General features: G+C 44.8%; 1 protein-coding gene across 4 annotated transcripts in view; it reads left to right on the top strand.

The window, feature by feature from the left end:
* LOC118649389 (A-kinase anchor protein 10, mitochondrial) overlaps positions 1-20,911 on the top strand; it is a 226,142-nt gene extending 205,231 nt beyond the window's left edge. For 2 of the 4 annotated variants that reach the window (XM_036296394.1, XM_036296395.1), the window contains 10 exons: positions 3,646-3,932; positions 4,723-4,910; positions 5,470-5,573; positions 10,007-10,147; positions 11,663-11,871; positions 13,460-13,638; positions 14,079-14,197; positions 14,510-14,667; positions 17,846-17,981; positions 18,763-20,911. In XM_036296394.1, coding sequence (XP_036152287.1) covers positions 3,646-3,932; positions 4,723-4,910; positions 5,470-5,573; positions 10,007-10,147; positions 11,663-11,871; positions 13,460-13,638; positions 14,079-14,197; positions 14,510-14,667; positions 17,846-17,981; positions 18,763-18,821 — 1,580 coding nt within the window. In that variant the 3' untranslated portion in view covers positions 18,822-20,911. Of the gene's footprint in view, positions 1-3,645; positions 3,933-4,722; positions 4,911-5,469; positions 5,574-10,006; positions 10,148-11,662; positions 11,872-13,459; positions 13,639-14,078; positions 14,198-14,509; positions 14,668-17,845; positions 17,982-18,762 lie in introns of those variants that run through there. The other 2 variants (XR_004965634.1, XR_004965633.1) reach the window with 2 other exon arrangements.
* The last annotated feature ends 636 nt before the right edge of the window (positions 20,912-21,547 follow it).

Raw genomic sequence — 21,547 nt, 5'->3', positions numbered from 1 at the left:
CATATAAGTCCTTTGGTTGATCTTTCCCCCTTACCCCCACCCTCCCCTACCTTCCCTCCAATTCCCGACAGTCCAATCAATGCCTCTCCGTCTCTGGATCAGTCCTTGTTCATCAGCTTATGTTGTTCATTATATTCCACAAATGAGTGAGATCATGTGGTATTTATCCGCTCTCCAGTTCCATCCATGCTGTGGCAAATGGTAAGAGTTCCTTTTTCTTCTTCCTCTTCTTAAAGAATACCTTTCAGCATTTCAGATAATGCTGGTTTGGTGGTGATGAACTCCTTTAGCTTTTTCTTATCCGTGAAGCTCTTTATCTGACCTTCTATTCTGAATGATAGCTTTGCTGGATAAAGTAATCTTGGTTGCAGGTTCTTGCTATTCATCACTTTGAATATTTCTTGCCAGTCTCTTCTGGCCTGCATGGTTTCTGTTGAGAAATCAGCTGACAGTCGTATGGGTACTCCCTTGTAGGTAACTGATTGTCTTTCTCTTGCTGCTTTTAAGATTCTCTCTTTATCTTTTGCTCTTGGCATTTTAATTATGATGTGTCTTGGTGTGGTCCTCCTTGGGTTCCTTTTGTTTGGGGTTCTCTGCGCTTCCTGGACTTGTAAGTCCATTTCTTTCACCAGGTAGGGGAAGTTTTCTGTCATTATTTCTTCAAAAAGGTTTTCAATATCTTGCCCTCTCTCTCCTTCTGGTACCCCTATAATTCTGATGTTGGTACGCTTGAAGTTGTCCCAGAGGTTCCTTACACTATCTTCATATTTTTGGAATCTCTTTTCTTTTTTCTTTTTCGGTTGGGTATTTTTTGTTTCTTTGTATTTCAAATCTTTGACTTGATTCTTGGGATCCTCTTGTCTACTGCTGGATCTCTGTAAATTATTCTTTATTTCAGTCAGTGTATGCTTAATTTCTAGTTGGTCCTTTTTCATGTCCTCCATGGTCTCACTATACTTAATGAGGGATTCATTAAATTTATCGGCGGTTTCCATAAAATTCTTGAAAAACCTTATAAACGTGGCCTTGAACTCTATATCCAATCGTTTGCTTTCCTCCATTTCTGCCATTTGTGACCTGTTTCTTTGTCTCAGCATTTTGGCAGCTTCCCTGTGTTGATAGAGTGGCCCTGTGCGCCAGGTGTCCTGTAGGGCCCAGTAGCTCAGCCTCCCCAGTTATCTGGGGTGGACACTCTTGGTGCACTCTTGGTGCCTTGGTTGTTGTAGAATCACTGGGAGGAATTGACCTCCAGGCCAATTGGCTGTGAGAATCAGCTGTGTCTAAAGTGGGAGAACTTCTGTGCTGAAGACACCCTTCTGGGGCAAGACTTGTTTCAGTGGGGCTTTGGTGCTCACTGAGTCTGCCCCCTGAGTGTGTCCCTTATGGATCTGAGGAGTTGCAGTCTGGATGGTCCCCCTCTGACCACTGGGTACAGTGGCTCCTGGATCTAAGGAGGTGCTAATTCAGCCTCTGCCTGAGACCACACAGCAGGAGCCACGAAGAGGCTCAGCTGTGAAGCAATGCAAGCCGCTGCGGGGCCTTGGGCCTTCTCTTGGAAGTTCCGGGTCTGCCTGGCTAGGCTGCAGTTAGGTACATTCACATGCAAAAGCCTCTGCCGCAGCCTGGGTGGGGCGGGGTCTCAGGGAGTCAAAGGGCGGAAAAAGCAGCTATGGCCGATTCTCCGCCCGGAGTCGCGCGTCTCAGTGTCCCGGTAACGGCTGCAAGCACCTCTGAGGGAAAGCCGCCTGGGCAGACCAGCCTCTCCCCGTATGAGCCCTGGGTCCCCAGAGACTTCCCGGAACCGGAGTTCAGAGCCGTAGGGAGCTTGTGATTCAAAAAGACAGCCGCGTCCTCAGGCGCCACCCCCTTTCCTCGCGCGCGCGAGCCGCCGTACCTCTGCACTTCACCTCCGCAGTGCCTCTGGCTCTCAGCGTGCTTTTCTTTCCTTCTAGTTGTAGAATTTACACTCAGCCAGCCTTCCTGTTGTTCTGGGTGATGTTTGCTCAGTCCTTTGCGGTAATTTTCAATTGTTGTGTGAGGCGACAATTTCCCGGTGTTTACCTATGCCGCCATCTTAGTTTTCTCCAAGTAATACTATTTTTGATAAGAACTACTAGTTAGCATCAAATAAAAAACAAATATAGAAGTTTATTTGCTTTATTATGTACCATATATGCTTCCAAAGATGTGTGTAAATCGTACTTTTTAAAGTCAAATCTTACTGTACGTGCATTTGAGGAGTTGGCCAGTTAAAGGAACTCTGATCCTTGGGAAAGCATACAAATTAGCTTTCCGGACCATAGCACTTTGCCACTTTTTACTTTTGTGCATATGCGCATGTACACACATGCGTATATATACCTGTGCCTGTGTGTGTTTGGCAGAACCCTGTTATGAAAAGTTAAATATCAAATTCAGTATGAAGTTAGCCAGGAGTGGTCAGTAGCAAAAGCTCCTGTTGATGTCCGTTTTTAGAAAGATGATGGTTATAGATCACTGAGAAGATTTGTATGTTCTTAATATTATCGGTGATAGTTTGGCTTAGAAGTGCCAAAGAATTTGTAAGTGGAGCTCAAGGCTTAGTGGACCTTAAGTTGGCAGCAACCAGGTTTGTGTGGGTGAAGTCCCTTATTGTTGCCAACTGCTCAGCATATCAAGACTCTCCCAGGCCCCTGGTAGGTATCCCCTTAGAGTCAAGAATATCTGAAGATTTTTTTATTGATTCTTAAAAAGAGAGGAAGGGAGAGAGCGAGACAAACATTGATGTGAGAATGAGACATCTCATGGCTACCTCCTGCACACCCCCTCCCAGGGATTGGGCACATAACCTGGGTGTGTGCCCTGACCGGGAAGCGAATTAGCAACCTTTTGGTGCATGGGATGATGTCCAGCCAACTGAGGCACATCGGCCAGGGCCATAAGCTTGTTAATTTTAAACAAATAAAATCAAATTCAGGAACAGTGTATTATCTAATTCTCTTTACATATCTTTTTTTTATTTTAAGAAAGGAAGAAAGGGTTATTCTGGGTTCGTTTGAAAAGTTTATTTTAGTTGAGGTGTGAGAAAAGGGAATAATCACATTGTTAAACCCAAGTATGTATTTGTGTAAAGGATGGAAATGATCCTGTTCATGCTCAGTGTTTGTTGTTTTGGTCCTAATTAGACCTCGCATTAATCTGAGTTATTTGCTAGCTGCTGATAAAACAGCTAATATACCCGTCATCCACTTCTGTCTCCTGAGAATATCAGTGACAATGTTCTTGTCACTGGTTTGTAAAGGATGCCATAAAAATAGTCTCCCGCCAAGTAAAGGCTTTCATTGAAATTCTCATTTTAAGAACTGTCTTCTTGCCCTGGCTGGTTTGGCTCAGTGGATAGAGCGTCGGCCTGTAGACCAAAGGGTCCCAGGTTTGATTCCGGTCAGGGGCACATGCCTGGGTTGCGGGCTCAATCCCCAGTAGGGGGCATGCGGGAGGCAGCCAATCAATGATTCTCTTTCATTATTGATGCTTCTCTCCCTCTCCCGCTTTGAAATGGAAGGGAGAGGAGGAGGGGGGAGGGAGGGAGGACTGTTTTCTTAATCCTTATGTTTGTGCCATGTGCTTCTTCCCACTGGGTTAACACTGCGTCTGTTTTCTTGGTAGGTTCTTCAGTGCTGCAGGCTCAGTCACCACAGTCTTTCTTCTTGGGTGCTAGGCTGCAGAGCGCCCCCAGCCTCACTGACATCTACCAGCACAAGCAGAAGCTCAGAAAGCAGCACTCGGACCCCGTGTGCCCGTCCCACACGGGGGCTGGGTGCAGTCACTCGCCGCAGCCCAGTCGGCCGGGCAGCCTGGGGACTTCTCCCACCAAACACCTGGGGTCCTCTCCGCGGAGTTCTGACTGGTTCTTTAAAACCCCTTTACCAACAATCATTGGCTCTCCTACCAAGGTGTGTTGATTAAACCTTTGTAGGGGTTACGGCTTTGTTAGGTTAACATTGTGAAGTGGACGGATGGAGAGCCAGTTCAACAACAGACCACAAGAGAAATTGAAATGGAGGTCTTTTACTCACAGCTCCTGAAAGAGACACCCTGCACATCCTGGGCAGGGGGGTGGGGGTGGGGGTGGGGGATGCCCAGATGGCATGCAGCTAGGGAGAGGCAGGGTCTGGGTGCATGCCTTTTTTGGGGTTCATGGGTAGAGTGTTTCGGGTTCCTGGCTAAGGCTAGATTGCTCAATTCAAACCAAAAAGCAGGGTTCTGGTAAGCTCCATAGGGGTCTTACCTAAGGGGAGGTGGGGCGTCACCTCAGGAGCTGACATTTGCTCGTGACGTGTGGGCTGCTAGCTAGGGCGTGCACTTACAGGCAAGTGTCAGTTTAAGGTCCCTGCAGTCCACTTGGCCAAACAGAATGGATGCAGAGGCAGCGATACCATGGAATAGCTGAACTGAGCTCTCTACAATAGGTCATGAACTAGTATGGAAAGGACTTACGATGAGAAGAGCTACAATTTAATGAGCACTTGCTATGTGCCAGGTACAGTGTAGGCCCTTGACTTGAATGCTTTATGTACATTATCCCACTGAGGTGCCCACGGTTAGAGGCTGTAAGTGGAAGGGCCAGTATTTTAATCCAGTTCTGACCGACTCCAGAGTCAGTGCTCCTGGCTGCTGGGCTATGCAGCCTGCCAGTACTGAATGCTTTGCACACCGCAATAACCAGCTTACGTGTTTCTTTAGACCACAGCTCCTTTCAAAATCCCCAAAACACAAGCATCTTCCAACCTGCTAGCGTTGGTTCCTCGCCATGGGCCTTCTGAAGGGCAATCTAAAGATGGGGATGACCCACGAGAATGCTCTCATTGTCTCTTACTACCAGGAAGGGAGAGGCAGACGTCTGAGCAGCAAAGCAAGGCACTGTTTGGCAGGTAAAAAACACCGTTTCCTTCCAGCTTTAAACATGAAAACTGCCTTGCTGGTGTGGCTCAGTGATTGAGCATTGACCCATTAACCAGGAGGTCACGGTTCAATTCCCGGTCAGGGCACATGCCTGGCTTGATGCTAGTAGGGGGCGTGAAGGAGGCAATCGATGTTTCTATCTATCTCTATCCCTCTTCCTTCCTCTCTCTAAAATCAATAAAAATGTATTTAAAAATTAAAAAATAAACATGAAAACTACCATAGTGCATATATTTCTGTTACAAAACAACCAGACCAAATGAGTAGCTGGATATGAACTGTATACATTTAGAGTCCGAAAACCATAGATGCTTCCTATAGCTGGAAATACAGAGCTCTGCTGAATTTCCTGAATAGCCTATTTCTGCCTCTTGTTTATATTGGTTAATGAAGTTTATCTCTACCCTGAATTGTTATCTATTTTTGTCTCCTTGTTCTCTGGCTTCGCATTAACCCTTTTATGGCTTGGCTTAAATCCTTATTATTTACGTGTGGATTTTTCATTATTAAAATCACTCTTCTTTTTAGATCTGTCAGTACTGGGAAACTGTCCGATCAACAAGTCAAGACACCTTTAGGTGGACATCAAGGCAGCACAGACAGTTTAAATACAGAACGACCAATGGATATAGGTAAGAGAAAACTATTTGTTTTTGAGGGGGATGGGAGCAGGTAATTAGAAGTGTGAAATTGGTCTCTCTGGGCAAGTCCAGGTGCCAGCAGGCTCCTGCGGGCTCTGGGGAGGGTGTGCTTCCTTGCCTTCTCCAGCTTCTGGACACTGCTCTCATCCCTGCTCAGCCCCTTCCATCTGGAAGTCAGCAGTGGCCAACCTAGATTCTGACCTGCCTCCCTATTCTGCACTTAAAGGACCCTTGTGGTTACATGGGACCCACTGGGTTATCTCTTTATGTTAAGGTCAGTTGGTTAGCAATTCTAGTTCCACCTGCAACTTTAATTTCCTTTTGGCATGTAAGATAGTCTATGCAAAGGTTCCAGGGCTTAGGACATGGGCTGGAGATATATATTCTACCTACCTGCTTCTACTGATTGATCATGAGCATACTGGCCTAGATTTCTTTATCCTGTCCTTGTCCTTTTGTCTTTCTCAGTAGCCTATCAAGACAGGGACTTGTTCCATATCTTGATGACCAATGGCCTATGAGTTAGAAGGAATTCTGACCAAGATCATTTTTTATCAGTAGGATAATACTGGCTAAAGTTAGGCGAAACACTCGTGCATTCTTTTATTTTATTTTATTTTATTGATTTTTTACAGAGAGGAAGGGAGAGAGATAGAGAGTCAGAAACATCGATGAGAGAGAAACATCGATCAGGCGCCTCCTGCGCATCCCCCACTGGGGATGTGCCTGCAACCCAGGCACATGCCCCTGACCGGAATCAAACCTGCGACCCTTCAGTCCGCAGGCCGACGTTCTATCCACTGAGCCAAACCGGTTTTGGCACTCGTGCATTCTTAACTATTTCTTATACAGCAAGGAGTTCCTATAAAGACCCATAGGTCACTGAGATCCCTGGCCCTTGCATAGCTGTTCCAAGGGCTGTTACGTCTGTAGACCCACATTTAGATTCCAGACCTAACCCAGACTTGGATTTTAGGAATCTGTACCTAAATTTCAAAATCACTATTGTAGCCTCTTTAGTCTTGTTTTCTCTATTACAGTGGGGCCTTGACTTACGAGTTTAATTTGTTCCATGACAGAGCTCATAACTCAAATTACTCATATGTCAAATCTTAAAGTGAACTAGTGAGACACGTGATGCTGGGCTGATGTTGTGGCGTTCACTGTGACGTTTGCTGCGCCAACTAGCGGTGGGGTATCTGAAGCTGGCTCATAACCCGAATTTTAGCTCGCAACTCAAAGCAAAAAATTGGCCGAGAGACGGCTTGTATCTCGAAAAACTCGTTATTCAGGACACTCGTAAGTCAAGGCCCCACTGTATTATTTTTTTAATCCTCACCTGAGGATTTTTTCCACTGATCTTTTATAGAGAGAGTGGAAGAGAGAAACACCAATGTGAGAGAAACACATGGATTGGTTGCCTCCTGCATGAGCCCTGACCAGGGCCCAGGCTGGGGAGGAACCTGCAACCGAGGTACATGCCCCTGACCGGAATTGAACCTGGCACCCTTTGTTGCCACAGGCCGACACTCTACCCACTGAGGCAAACTGGCTAGGGCTATCATTTTTTAAAAGTCATATTTGTCAAGATGTTTGCACAGGAGTAAGAAATGGGTAAATATATAGTCTCTTTAATATCTCAGAGTTTTTACTGTTTTACACGCCTTTATGCATGCCAAATATATAGAGCTAGTGTAGGAATTTGAAGAAGCCACAAAGAATTTCTGAGAATTGGTTTCCTCTGGGGCCAAGGTGTTGTGTGACCTAGGAGCTGTGACTTGGGAACTACAGGCAGAGGTCTCTTGTGACACACTATAATTTTTTAATTGATTTTCCCATGAGCATCCGAAGGAGGGAATATCTGGACTAGCAGATAACTGATTGAACATGATCTCTAATCCAAAGGGCATATGCCCAGGTGTGGACCTTTTGGTATTCATCATGCCTGTTGTTCTAAGCTTCCTGGAGCTGTGGTTGGGTTTTGTCATTAATTTTGAAAAATTCTCGGTCATTAGTACTTCAGATATTTCTGCTGTTCCTTTTCTCTTTCTTTGCCTTCTGATATTCCCATTGTGCATATGGGACTCTGTTATAGTCGTCCACAGTTCTTGGGTATTCTGTGGTTTTTGTTTCTTTTCTTTCATTCTTCTTCCTCTTTGCTTTTCAGTTTTGGAAGTTCCTATTGACATATCTCCAAGGTGATTCTCCCCTCTGCCATGTCCAGGCTACGATGAGCTCATCAAATTCGTTATTCATCGGTGTTTCAGTGATTTTTACTTGTAACATTTCCTTTTCTCAAGTGTCCCTCTCTCTACTTAGGTTACCCATCTGTTCTTACATGTTCTTTACTTTCTCCATTAGAGCCCTTAGCTCAATTTCCTTACCATCACAGTCTTCATTTTGGGGGGACAGTGCCCTTAGGCATGAACTTCCCCATGTTCTGTTTCAAATAAAGTCAGTTTCCTTGGAAGAGTTTCAGAATTCTCCGTTCTATGTGCTTTTTACCAAAAGTCACTAGAAACTGGGACAATTTTTTGAAAACAGCTTGCCTGAATGATTATATTATGTAGAATGACTTTTTCTAATTCTCTTTTAGAAAGAAATTTAAATTTCATAGAGCTTTTGAGTTCTACATGAATAGGTGTTAAGGCCAAGTTTGTGCATGTGAAACCAGATCTTTTTTTCTTAATTTTTAGGCATGCCCTGGCCAGTGTGGTTCAGTTGGTTGAGCAGAGATGAGAGAATCATTGCACCAAAAGGTCGCCGGTTTGATTCCCAGTCAGGGCACATGCCCAGGTTGTGGGTTTGATCCTGGGTCAGGGTGCACGCAGAAGGCGATTGATATTTCTCTTTCTCTTTCTCTCCTCCCTCTCCCTCTTCTTCTCCCACTCTCTCTAAAATAATAAAAACATACTTAAAAAATTTTTAGCCATAAATGAATTTTTTATAACTTATTCTTTTTTCTCTCTTCCACATGAATTTTATTATCATCATTTGAAATTAAAAATTTTTTCTAATCATGAAATTTCAGTTTCTGGAAATAAAAATTATTGATAGTAGGAAATAGGAAAAACTTAAGCCTTAGTGAAAAAAAATAGGGTCATTGGCTCTGAAAATATACCCATGACCATCTTTAAATACTTTTATACCTAATAGAATAAAATCATAAAGATATTACATTAAGTGACAAGAGTACCTATGTCATTTTGTACATTTTGTGTAACAGTAGGTACTGTTAATTACTTTCCACTTATTCCTTGCTCCCTGGAAGGTTTTATGAACCCACATTTTTGCTGTTAAGTCGATGCTTTAAATGTGCTATGCTCTGTTGCAGAGAAGATGGACATTGAGAGGCAATTTTTTTCTGTATCTGGTTCAGTCTCTCCTTTAAATTCATGATGTATGTAGTTAACTCCTGCCTCCATTCTGTGGTCTCAGAAATGTAATGTGTTTCAGATGCTTGAATGTGGAACCGCTTTGGACAACTTTTCTTGATTCTGCTTAGTTTGGTGGATGGGAGATTTTTCACCTTCTCTTCGTTTAGCCCAACTTCAGCCCATTAAGCCCCTTCGACACCTGTTGCAGCTCCCTGTCTTCCTGCAGTTGTAAGAGTGCGATTCTAAGGCATAAATATACTTTCACTCAATTTTCAACATCCTTCTGTAGCTCTGTTGGTATGGAGACTCCTGATCTACCTTCAGCTTTACCTCAAATTTTTATCCCCTATTCTTGGTTCCCACTTTTTCAAATTATTCTCAACAGGGTAATTGACTGCAGTTGATGTGTTTTGTTTTTTATCCTCACCTGGAGATATGTTTTTATTGATTTTTTTTTTTTGAGAGAAATATTGATCGGTTGCCTTCTGCACATGCCCGCCCCAATTGGGGATCGAACCTGCAACCTTTTTTTTAAAAAAAAACACCATATTTTTATTTTATATTTTTTAAGTTATTTTATTGATTTTTCACAGAGAGGAAGGGAGAGGGATAGAGAGTTAGAAACATCGACCAGCTGCCTCCTGCACACCCTCTACTGGGGATGTGCCTGCAACCAAGGTACATGCCCTTAACCGGAATGGAACCCGGGACCCTTCAGTCCACAGGCCGATACTCTATCCACTGAGCCAAACTGGTTAGGGCGGAACCTGCAGCCTTTTAATGTATGGGACAATGCTCCAATCAACTGAGCCACCCAGCCAGGGCCAGTTCGTGTGTTTTAAAAGTACACAGAAGTAACTGCATACTGGGCTTTGGTGTGAAAAAGATTCATAGCCATGAAAAGATTACTATAAAATAGTTTTAATGGGTATCTGTATTGAATGCTTACTGTAAAAACAAACAATATAAAAGTGAAGGTCTCCCTATAATCCCACCCCCAATATAAACACTATAAAGTAATGTGCCTTTCTGTGGCCGCCCCTGCAGGAGCCTGTGGTGTGGCCCTAGTGCCTCCCGGGGGAGCAGCAGCCAGCTCCAGGGCCGTCCTGTTCACTGTGGGGTCCCCTCCACACAGCGCCACGGCCCCCACTCGGACCCACACGGTCCTTCGACCAAGGACAACCTCAGGTGAAGACTCGCTCTAGTCTGTCTCCCGCTTGGAGGGGTGCTCTGGGAGTGGCATAGTGTGGCCGGCCGGCTGAGGCACTGAGCCGCTCTGGAGTTCGCTTTCTTTTTCCAATGACACGGAAATAACTATTTTCTAAAGGGCTATAAGAAATAAACGAGGCAGTATTTATTAAAAACTTTATGAAGTAAAAGTACTATGTTGTATACTTATATACTTGTGTTATACTGAAGGCTGGTTTTAGTGCATCCAGGAAAGGTTTTGAAAATGACAGGTGGTTTATCTTTGTTTTGTGTATTTTAAAACCTAATTTACCCTTTTTTTCCTTTGTACTTTGGGTCCCAATCTTGGCACTTAATCCTACATTTAGACAGGATAGTAGATTGGGTTTATCATTTATACTCTATAAATAGGTTATTTATACCAAAACTTGAGAGAATATTTAGATTGGACTTGAAATGAGCCATCATTTACATTACTTTATAGATTACACCTTGTGTCCTTTAAGTTCTCTCATGCTAAATGAGTTACTAACCAAGATTCAGTAGATCAGTAAGCAGAGGATATAAATAGACCACAAGAGAGCAAGTAGAGCTAATAATCTTGTTTTTAAGATTGAAAAAGTATTAAATAAGAAGAAGCTTTCATTCTAAGAAAGGAACATTTGACGCCTGTTAACTAAGCCAGCGTTCAGAGCAGAGGCTCCCTGGCTGTGTGGTTAGCGGGCTCGTGCCGGCTCACAGCTGCTACAGAGAGTGGTGGTGGTTCTTACAAAGCTGTTAAAAGTTTACGATATTTGCTCTGTGGTAATCCCATTCCTGTTTATCATACCTCTTTGGAGCGTTAATCACAAGGGAATTACTGCAAAGAAGGGGAAATTTAGATTTTATTAGTGTTATTTTTTTTTATATAAAAGTTGGAATGTTTTTTTTTTAATATATTTTACTGATTTTTTACAGAGAGGAAGGTAGAGGGATAGAGAGTTGGAAACATCAGATGAGAGAGAAACATCGATCAGCTGCCTCCTGCACAACCCCCACTGGGAATGTGCCCGCAACCAAGGTACATGCCCTTGACCAGAATCGAACCTGGGACCCTTGAGTCCCCAGGCCGACGCTCTATCCACTGAGCCAAACCGGTTAGGGCTAGTGTTATTTTTGATATTAAAAGATCACAAATAGTATAAATGCTTTCAGATGAGCATTATGTATATAAATTTAATTAACGACTATGGCATCCACTGAGTTTTATAATTATGAAAATGTGGAGAAACAGGAAGAAATGTATAAGGTATAAATTTGTTTATAGCAATATTTAAAAAGTAGCTATGATGACCTCTATAAGAAATACATAATGACAAGGTATAAAGGTTGACAGGCAAAATAAAAGCTATTCGTATGTTTCAGTAGGATCAGTGCTTCTCGTTGCGTGTTTCCTGTGTTTCTCTGGTAGTGGGAGCAGCATGAGGGACTGTGCACCTTGCTGGCACTGAGCCGCCGTGTCCTGTCTCCTTGCAGTGGGCTCCAGCAGCTCGGGGGGCTCCCTGTGCTCCGCAAGCAGCCGCGTGTGTGTGGGCTCCCCACCCGGGCCATACTGGGGGCCATCCCCTCCGGGAGCAGAGGCAGCCCCCAGCCTGAGATACACACCTTATGGGGCTTCGCCCCCCAGCCTGGAGGGGCTCATCACCTTTGAAGCGCCTGAGCTGCCGGAGGAGACGCTGATGGAGGTAGGGAAGAGAATCAGAACTCTGAAGTTTTTTTCTTCTCTTTAACTGACCTTTTCTGTTTGAAAAACATTGCTGGCGTATTTTCAGAATAATGTTGACCATGGCACTCATCCATGGCAAGCTTTGGTTGATGGGAAGTGACACACATAGATTTTGTGGTCTTAGTTTTTTAATCTGAAGTTTATTTACTACTTATAGGACTTCTGAAGTATAATCTTACTACTTATAGGACTTCTGAAGTATAATCTTTCTCCTGAAACCATAACTTCTTATTCTTAGGGCTGCTTTTTCTTCATAAGATAGAAGTAATACACTTAAAGTCAGGTTTTAAAAAATAAACCATGAGGCCAGGTTAGTTACTAACATTGGAAAGGAAACCTGCCAAGCAGACTGGTGTTCACTTAGGTTTGTAGTGCAGCATCGTGTCTCCATGGGCCCAGCTCTGCAGGGAGAAGCATGTCATGGTCGCAAGCTTGCTGAGCACCAGTCCAGAAAAGAGAGGTGTGTTTTGTGACTCCAAAGACTGACTCCCTGTTCCCACTGGCCTCTGGGGCAGCATTCTGTGGGCTCTGCTGGTCCTGTCCCTGAGTACAATGCCAATGTAGTCTGCATTTCAATCTAAAATGGTTGCTTCTCTGGACCAACTGAAAAAGAAACTTTCTCTCAGTGCTGGGCCTCTAACATTTCTATCTTGTGTGAACGAGAATTACATATTTCACACAATAGACTGCATACAAAGCTTTAGTGGTGATCTTGTGGCAGGGTTAGTGGTGATTTTGAAAATGTGTAATACAATCGAGACTGGGAAGGCAATCTTCAGAGGTTTTTCCATCTCCATCAACTTTGATGTAAATTGTGTCCACTGTGTGTGGGACATCATGGGTGTGTCTGTGTTGGAGCACACGGTCCAGGTGCTGGCGTGGAGCAGACTTCCAGGAGTTGATTGGTTCATGCTCTTGTCTCTAGGAAAATGATTCTCTGGGAGAGGAAGAAACTTAGTCTCTTATTTCAGATTTGAAAATATATTTATAGGTAAAAAATAATCTCCAAACAACATTAACTTTAAAGTACATTTTCACTGCATGCAATTGTGTCTGTCTATGCTTCCCTCTCTAACTGAAAAGATCACAGAAGTTTAGAGCTTTGGTGTTAGGAATCGCTGTTAACTGAAAAACCACCAGAAGTCAAGTTATAAGTCAGTAGCATTCACTAAACCATCAAGAAGAATGGTTTACTGTGCAGAATATCCTTGCAATCTTGGTATCTATTTTGTCATGGTTTGTCTCGTGTATAGTGATAGAATCCTTTGGTGTTTCATTTTTTTCTGGTAAAAGCACGGTGACCTCGTATCTTTGAAGCTAAATTCTGTGGGTTCTCATATATACACACAAACGTGCTCACATCCACATTTGGTTTTATTTGTGTTTATATTCTCACTGGTTTCCTGGAATTTAAAAATGTCCATCTCCTTTGCTCACTCTGATATTGAGAAGTATAGACAGTGTCAGCAGTGCGTGGTCTATGCACAGAGGTGAGCATCACCTCTCCTTAACCTGAGAGTTTCTAAGACAAGCTGGCTTTGCTGCAGCGGGAACACACAGACACCCTGCGCCACCTGAACATGATGCTGATGTTCACGGAGTGTGTGCTGGACCTGACAGCGGCGCGGGGCGGCCTCCCGGAGCTGTGCTCGTCCGCCGTCTCCTTGTACCAGGTCCAGGAGAGTGTGCTCGTGGACCAGATCAGCCAGCTGAGCAAGGACTGGGGGTAGGTGCCCTTTGCGTTCATTTCCATGTTCTTGATGCTTCTGTAGTCCTGTCTGAGAGGGAGGCCTGTCATCGCTGAAGGTCCCGTCTCGCTGCTCAGGCTTCAGGAAGGCCCTGTGTTACCTCGTCCTGCTGGATTCCACTGCATGAGCCCAGGCTTGAGGCTCTGCACCCTCAGTGTCGCCTTGTCCCTGTAGATTACATTGGGGAAGGTACTGATGATACAGCGATTGCACTGATTTTTATCCGAGTGCATCGTTGTGTTCAAAGTACACACATCTTTCTCCATGCCGAAACTTGGCCCTTCGGAGTCATTTGTGCGTTAAAAATATCCCGGCGCGTGCCCTTCCCGTGGAGGGCTGCTGTCATGGTGCTGAGACGTGCAGGGCCGCGTCTGGCGGTGGCTCGCAGGCTAACGCTCACTTGCTGCCTCCTGTGCAGGCGGGTGGAGCAGCTGGTGTTGTACATGAAAGCGGCCCAGCTGCTGGCGGCGTCGCTGCATCTTGCTAAAGCCCAGATCAAGGCCGGGAAGTTGAGCCCGTCCTCGGCAGTGAAACAAGGTATGGGTGGCGTGCCGGGGCTGTCCCCCCCCCCCCATGACTCCAGGCAGGTTTTGGGTGAGGAATCAGTTATTAAATACTCTTACATGGCAGAAGGTGCCAGCTTTTCTGTGTTTTGTTTTTGCCACTTAACTGATACGGAGAGCAGTCAGAAGCACTTTATCTCAATCCTCTCATGGAAAGAGAGCATATGAACCTTTCAGTCATTTTTTTAATGATTGTTTAGTGTTATTTTCCTCAAATCAGCAGGACAGGTGCATGTCACTGCGATTTTAGCTCTGGAGGAAAATTAAAATTCATTCTCTTTTTCAGTTGTCAAAAATATGAATGAACGATACAAATTGTGCATCACCATGTGCAAGAAACTTACAGAGAAGCTGAACCGCTTCTTCTCCGACAAACAGAGGTTTATCGATGAAGTGAACAGCGTCACTGCAGAGAAGCTCATCTATAGCTGCGCTGTAGAGATGGTAAGCCTCGCACGCTCGCTGTGCGTGCTCTCGTCTGGAAGAGGATCTTTTTTGTTTTAAATAGATTTTTATTGATTTCAGAGAGGAAGGGAGAGGAAGAGCGAGAGAGAAACATCAGTGATGAGAGGGAATCATTGATTGGCTGCCTCCTGCACGGGGGACTGAGCCTTGCAATCCGGGCATGTGCCCTTGACTGGAATTGAACCCGGGACCCTTGAGTCCACAGACCAACGCCCTATCCACTGAGCCAAACAGGCCAGGGCTGGAAAAGGATCTTCTGAATCGAATGCCTGCTTGATATTGCCCAGTGGCCGGCAAACCGCGGCTCGCGAGCCACATGCGGCTCTTTGGCCCCTTGAGTATGGCTCTTCCACAAAATACCACGTGCAGGCATGCACTGTACAGTGCGATTGAAACTTCGTGGCCCATGTGCAGAAGTCGGTTTTCAGAACGGAGATAGACGAAACAAGCATACAAGACGAGTGTGGATGGGAGAGTTGGAAGGGGTCGACCTCAGCGAACGTACCCCAATCGGATTGAGGACATTTTTAGCAAAGGCCAGCTTAGGAGTCCCCTGATTAAGTTAATAACAATGTACCTACCTATATAGTTTAAGTTTAAAAAATGTGGCTCTCAAAAGAAATTTCAGTCGTTGTGCTGTTGCTGTTTGGCTCTGTGGACTGATGGGTTTGCCGACCACTGGCCGAGCCCTTTAAAGAGGGTTGATGCCCCACACGGCCAAACCCCAAGTGTGTGTTCGCCTCTGAGTAACCTGGACTTAACGTTGAAGTAACAGTAAGTCAGGGTGGTTACCACGTTTGGTAACACTCCACGATTCCTCTTTAAAGTTGCTAATAGCAGGATCTGATCGTCCCACAGTTTGCGTCCTGAGGCTTTCGTGGATCTGTTTCTGCATTTTCCTCAGTATAAGAAACTGGCTTGATAGAGATTAGAAAAAATACTGCTGTTAATCCACAGAAATTCATGTGCTCAGATTCCTTAAGTATAGACACAAAGTAAAATCTGCTTCACAGTTGGGAAGAATTTGTCTTCAGACTCATGGGGCAAATTGCTCTAAAGTGCAGATGAAATTAGGGACTGTTAAAGGATAGTGGTGACCCTGGCTGCCATGGCTCAGTGGTTGAGCATTGACCTATGACCCAGGAGATGACGGTTCGATTCCTGATTAAGGCACATGCCTGGGTTGCAGGCTCCATCCCCAATAGCGGGTGTGCAGGAGGAAGCCAATCAATGATTCTCTCTCATCATTGATGTTTCTCTCTCTCTCTCTTTCTCTCCCTTCCTCTCTGAAATCAATAAAAATATAGTTTCAGTGGGGAAAAATTGTTGACTGAGCTTATTTTTACCACATTAACATAATAGACCTCCATTCTGCTCCTCAAATTTGTTTACTTTGCATCGCACTGTTATAGTACACTCTTGGACTTAATTTTGAAAGCCATTATAATAAAAAGTCCTATGAAAATAACTTTTGACTATAAACTGTTGACACAAATAACATGCATTGCATCACTCTATGCTGAATTAAGATTCACACGATAGTTTTTTATAGAAGTTGTGCCAGGGAAGTGCCCTCTCAGAGGGAATTGTGCTCCTCCTCTTCTGATAATAGAGCCATGTGACTTCAACACGCCCCTCCCTTTGCCCTGGCTGCTTAGCAAGCTTAGAGCTATTACCATGTATTTCTTCTTCCTTTCCCGGGCTCTGATTTTCTGTATGCGCTGTATTTATCTTACTGTGAGTGGCTTTAAGTTATGTTTTGATGGGGACAGTGCATACTGACAAGGGGATACTGGGTTACTGACAGTCCAGGCGTTTAATAATGAGAGAGAAAACGCATAACCCGGTGAATAATTCTGCTGTCCCCTATTTATGGCAAGGCCCTACTCCCCTTCCCCATCACCTGGCTGACTCCTGCTTCGCTGTGACTTGGCCTGAGCATCACATCATGGCAGCTTGCCCTGACCTCTTCCTCCTGTAGTCATGTGGGGTGCACTTCATACGTGTCCTGTGCCACCTGGGGCTTCCTCCAAGAACACCACGTATCCTGGGAATCGGAATGGCATGTCCTGCAGGCCTCTGTCCCAGAGCGGGAGCTCTTCCTCCCCGCGTGCCCAGTGCCTGGCACTTAGTGGGTGTGCTAGGGTCCTTTCGCAGCTGCAAGGGTTCAGGGATCTGGAAGGGGCTGCGATGTAAATGAGTAGAAACTAGACACGAAATATAAATTTGGAAGGCATGGGGGAGCTAGGGGAGGCTCCACTTTCTAGTGACATGGGCTCCCTGGATCTCCAGACCCAGGGCTTTTTATTCACACATTTTGCAGTCTAACAAAGCAGATATACGTGTCACAGTTAAGGCCTGGTAAACAATAAAGGACCATCAGGTTGGGGGACTGCCTTCGGCTGTTCCAGAAGCAGGTAATAACAGGCAGATTTTCAGCCCTGCTGAGAGAGTCCACTCAACCTTTTGAGGACTTCTGCCTTTATTATGACCACGCTGGACTTAGCCTCAGCATGGGTGCTCAAATAGTATCTCTGAAGAAATGAGTGACTTTTCCAGATAATCGCTTAACTAAAAGAGGAAGCTGAGAAATGACTTTCAACATGATTTATTTTATTATAACAATCTACTTTAATGAAATGCCAGGTTATCCTAGTGTGAATGTGTATATTTAAAATAAACTCTGCAGTGATGTCGAAGAAGGACCAGTTTGGAAATGCAAATTCCTGTGAGTCACGAATGTCTGAGGACAAGAAGGCTGTGTTTGCATGCAGAATAACTCGTCAGGAAACTCCTTTTGTTTTTTAGAGAGTGGAAGAGAGAGGGAAAGTCAGAGAGAAGCGTCGATGTGAGAGAAACACATCCATCGGTTGCCTCCTACACCAGCCCCAACCAGCGCCCGGGCCAAGGAGGAGCCTGCAACCAAGGTGCATGCCCTTGACTGGAATCAAACCCGGGGCCCTTCAGTCCGTAGGCCGACGCTCTATCCACTGAGCCAAACCAGCTAGAGCAGGCAGCTCCTTTTTGATATTGCTCATCTGATGAGTCTTTGAAGCTTTCTGTGGTTCGGTAGATGGTACTAATCTTGGAGCCACATTGCCCAGACGGGGGTACATGTCTGGGGAAAGCTGACTCTCCTGGTCTTGTTGCTGCGCAGGTGCAGTCTGCGGCCCTGGACGAGATGTTTCAGCAGACGGAGGACATCGCGTACCGCTATCACAAGGCGGCCCTCCTCCTCGAAGGCCTGACCAAGATTCTCCAGGACCCCGCGGACGTGGAAAATGTGCAGAAGTGTAAGTGACTTAGACAGGGGTGTGCCTCCCAGGGCCCATTAGGAAGGGCTTAGAGTTTGGAGTCATGCTGCCTGGGTTTGAGTGGAGGTTTTGAGTGTGGCCTCAGTTCCTCCTGGAAGATAAAGGAGCAGAGTTGTGAGGCTCAGAGACGAGGCTTGTGAAGAGCTGATGCTTCTGCCGTTACCCTGGGTGTCCCCTCCGCATTGCTGAGCTGGTGGGCGTGTCTGTGTGTGCAGAACACTTTTTTCATTATTAAATAATAACACATGCAATTATTTCAAGCCTCGTGGGCTTAGTGACTGAAGAATCCTAAGACCCTACGCACTGCATATTTGGTATAGACAGCAGAGTGGAGGCTGGTAGGATGCCAGGATGCCAGCATGTGTCACTTGTCAAAGACAAGCGCAGTGACCTGGGCGTTGAGGCGGAGGTGGTGGGCCCACTGGAGTGCATGTGGTCATACCACATTTTGAGGAACTATAAGGGATGGAAGTTCTAAAATTTATTTGCAGTTGTGAGCAAGCCCACTGTTAAAATCTAAATGTTCTTTATTTAACATGCTAATCTAAACCTTACCAATGTGCAGTACTAAACTACAAATCATATCCGGACAATTAGCAGGCAGAAAGAAGAAAAAGTGTTCAGAATTGCTAACCTCACGCTAAAACAGAACAGAGATGAGGATGTGGGTAGAGTGTTAGTGATTTTTTATTAATTTTTCTTTCCTTGGTTTTGAAAATATAAATGATCTTCATTGTGGCTTACTTTGTTTTGTTTCTAGATAAATCTAGTATTGAAAGAAGGTTGTCAGCGCTCTGCGGCAGCTCTCCCACGCCCTGAGGAGCAGCAGGTGTCCGGGCTGGTGCCGCCTGGTCACTGCCAGAGAATGAGCAGCGATTTCAAAACAAAAACCACGTGTTTGTAGGAAACCTGCCTTATTGGAAAGTCACCCTTTCCTTTTTCTTTATAGAAGCAGAAGCAAGAGTATGTCACTTGGCTCTGTGTGAACTTGGTAAATAAATGTACCTTAGAGCTAGAATCACTAGTACATTTATCCTTAAGGACAGTTAAGGAGACAAAGTGAGTCGCTCCTCGCTAGCTCACCAGAGCAGTGTGTGGAATTCCACGTGTCTGCTGAGTGTGAAGTAAACAGCGACATCTCGTCCAGGCAGCTTGGTCCTGGGGGTATGTTGTCTAAGTCTGAGCATGACCCTTAAACAGCTCAGGAAGAAACAGCTTAAGGAGACGGGAAAGATGGCAGTTAAAAGGAATTGTGAAATCTTCAGTTTGATCTAATATGGACTCTTGTTATTGTTAATCTTCCCAAATCTTTCATATATTGCACTAATTTATTAAAACAACTCTGTATTGGATTTTGCAATTTAAAACTAACTGAGGCACAATGGACTTGTTTGAAAAATACTTTACTTGATTGTCTACACACACCCTTTCCAGAATCACATGTAGTCGCTAGTAGGCTTTTCAGTGGTGAGAGCCTGTGTTCAGGTGAACCTTTGCGTTTCTAACCTCTTCATCTGCACCCCCAGGTTTTCTCTGATGTTTTTGAGCTGCAGCTGTTGGCCTTTGGTTGCATTCTTTATTGTGCATGCGGATGTGCATTGGTGGCTGGGACTTCTTGGCTTCTTAACAGCTGGTTTATTTGGGCAGTATTAGAAAAAAATGTCAATCAAGGGATACCCGCTAGAATTCTAATAGGGCCAAGTCATGTTGGGATCTAAAGGCTTGTTAATGATGGGGAGTGCCTACATGAAATTAGTGAGAAGTGAGGTTTGTTTTCTCTTAGGAAAGCGGCAGCTCTCTAGCCTAATACGTGTTTTTCATGTTAATCCTGACAGTTTACCAAATAGCTGGTTATGGAGAAGGTGGGCAGTTAGCATCCCTCCAGAAATGGTTCCTACCTTGTACATTGTTTGGTTTCTTTTATTACCTGCTTGAATACTTGAATAAACCACTCTCCAGTTTTAATCCTTTTATTTTAATCCTTTTAGATAATAAATTTGAACTGACAAATTGCACAGAAGCTCTTTGGCATTAATCTAATTTAGTGACATGATAAAAACATAAACAAGGCTTCCCTTTACTTTGACCAAGTAATGTAATTTACCTTATTTATCTGTATGAAATTCCAGCAGTTAATTTGAACACTTATTTATATGATGTTTGTATTCTTAGGTCTTTAATACAGTGTTTCTACCTCTCATTTGTAATTGCATGCATTATTCTTGAAACTAGGTAAAAATCACTGAATTGTTGTATAATAAATAGCCTTTTTATTATTGCCTGTACAGATGTAAATTAAGGTAAAATAAACCGGACAAAGTCTTCTTTCTAGGGTAAAGCGGGGTCCATTTTGCGTGGCTCTTGGAGCCAGGTCCTTGCGTAGTGAGTGTGGAGCTCGGTCATGGGTACCCTTTGCCCTGCCCAGGATTTCAAGCTCAGGGTCTGTCACGTGGCTGCCAGGAACACGGACTGGAGAAGGACGCTGCCCCGCCCAGGGCTCTAGGCACCAGTGTGAGCGATGTTCCTTTTGTGGGGTTTGGAAGTTACAGGGTGGTTCTCACCGTGCTGTCCCAGCGGACCCTCCGAGGGGCGGGTCATTCTCCGCCTTTGTCTCCAGTGTTTTGAACACAGGATGAAACAGGTTCACAGTGAGCAAATGGTTGGTCTGAAGCTGGATCACCAAGAAGGGGCCATGCGGTGCTCTGTGGCTTCCATGTTCTCTCATCCGCTTGTGTAACGAAGGTTTATGGGAGGTAGTATTTGTGAAACTGAAGTCTGAGCAGCAGAGGAGATCAAACTGTAAAATCATGAATAATGGTTCTGATTATATTTCCATTATCAAGGCTAATTGTTTTAAGAGATTTTTGCCTTGATTATAGCAATAATAAACAAAGACTTTGTTTCCATGAGTATTCTTTAATTTCATATCATCTATTTCATGACGTAGAAATTGACAGCGCGTACATTCATGGTTGACACGTATATTCGTGCCATTAACTGCAAAGCTATTGACCACACACACGTAGATCAGAGAATTGCTAATGGGCTCTTCCTTCTGTGAGAACTTGCCTTTACGCCCTGGGCTGGACCCGATGGTTCCCACAGTCACATGCTCCTTTCTCCCCACCAAGAGGGATCCGCAGAGTAGCCAGTCAGAGAATGATCTGTTTTTTGTGTGTGTGAGGCCAGGCCTGGGTGTGGGGCTCCTGGAACACAGTACTCCAGACAGTTTTCTGAAAGGACTCGGCTTCTTGCCCTGGCGGGTGGCTCAGTTACTCAGGCCGCCGTCCGCTGCACCAAAAGGTTGCCAGTTCGATTCCCGATCGGTGAGCATACCTTGGTTGTAGGTTTGATCCCCGATTGGTCAATGGGTTGGGGTGCAAACTGGAGGCAATGGAATGGTGTTTCTCCCTCCCTCTTAGCCCTTCTCTCTCATATCAATAAACATCTCCTTAGGTGAGGATTTAAAAGAAAAAGGACACAGCATCTTCCCCAGCGATCCCACCGGGCTCCCTGCTTTCAAGGTGTCTTTTAATGACCCTTAG

Source organism: Myotis myotis, unplaced genomic scaffold (genome assembly GCF_014108235.1).
Source record: "Myotis myotis isolate mMyoMyo1 unplaced genomic scaffold, mMyoMyo1.p scaffold_m19_p_29, whole genome shotgun sequence".
NCBI classification, from domain to species: Eukaryota; Metazoa; Chordata; class Mammalia; order Chiroptera; family Vespertilionidae; genus Myotis; species Myotis myotis.
Note: the sequence above shows the minus strand (reverse complement) of the source record. Positions and strands in the feature narration are given on the sequence as shown.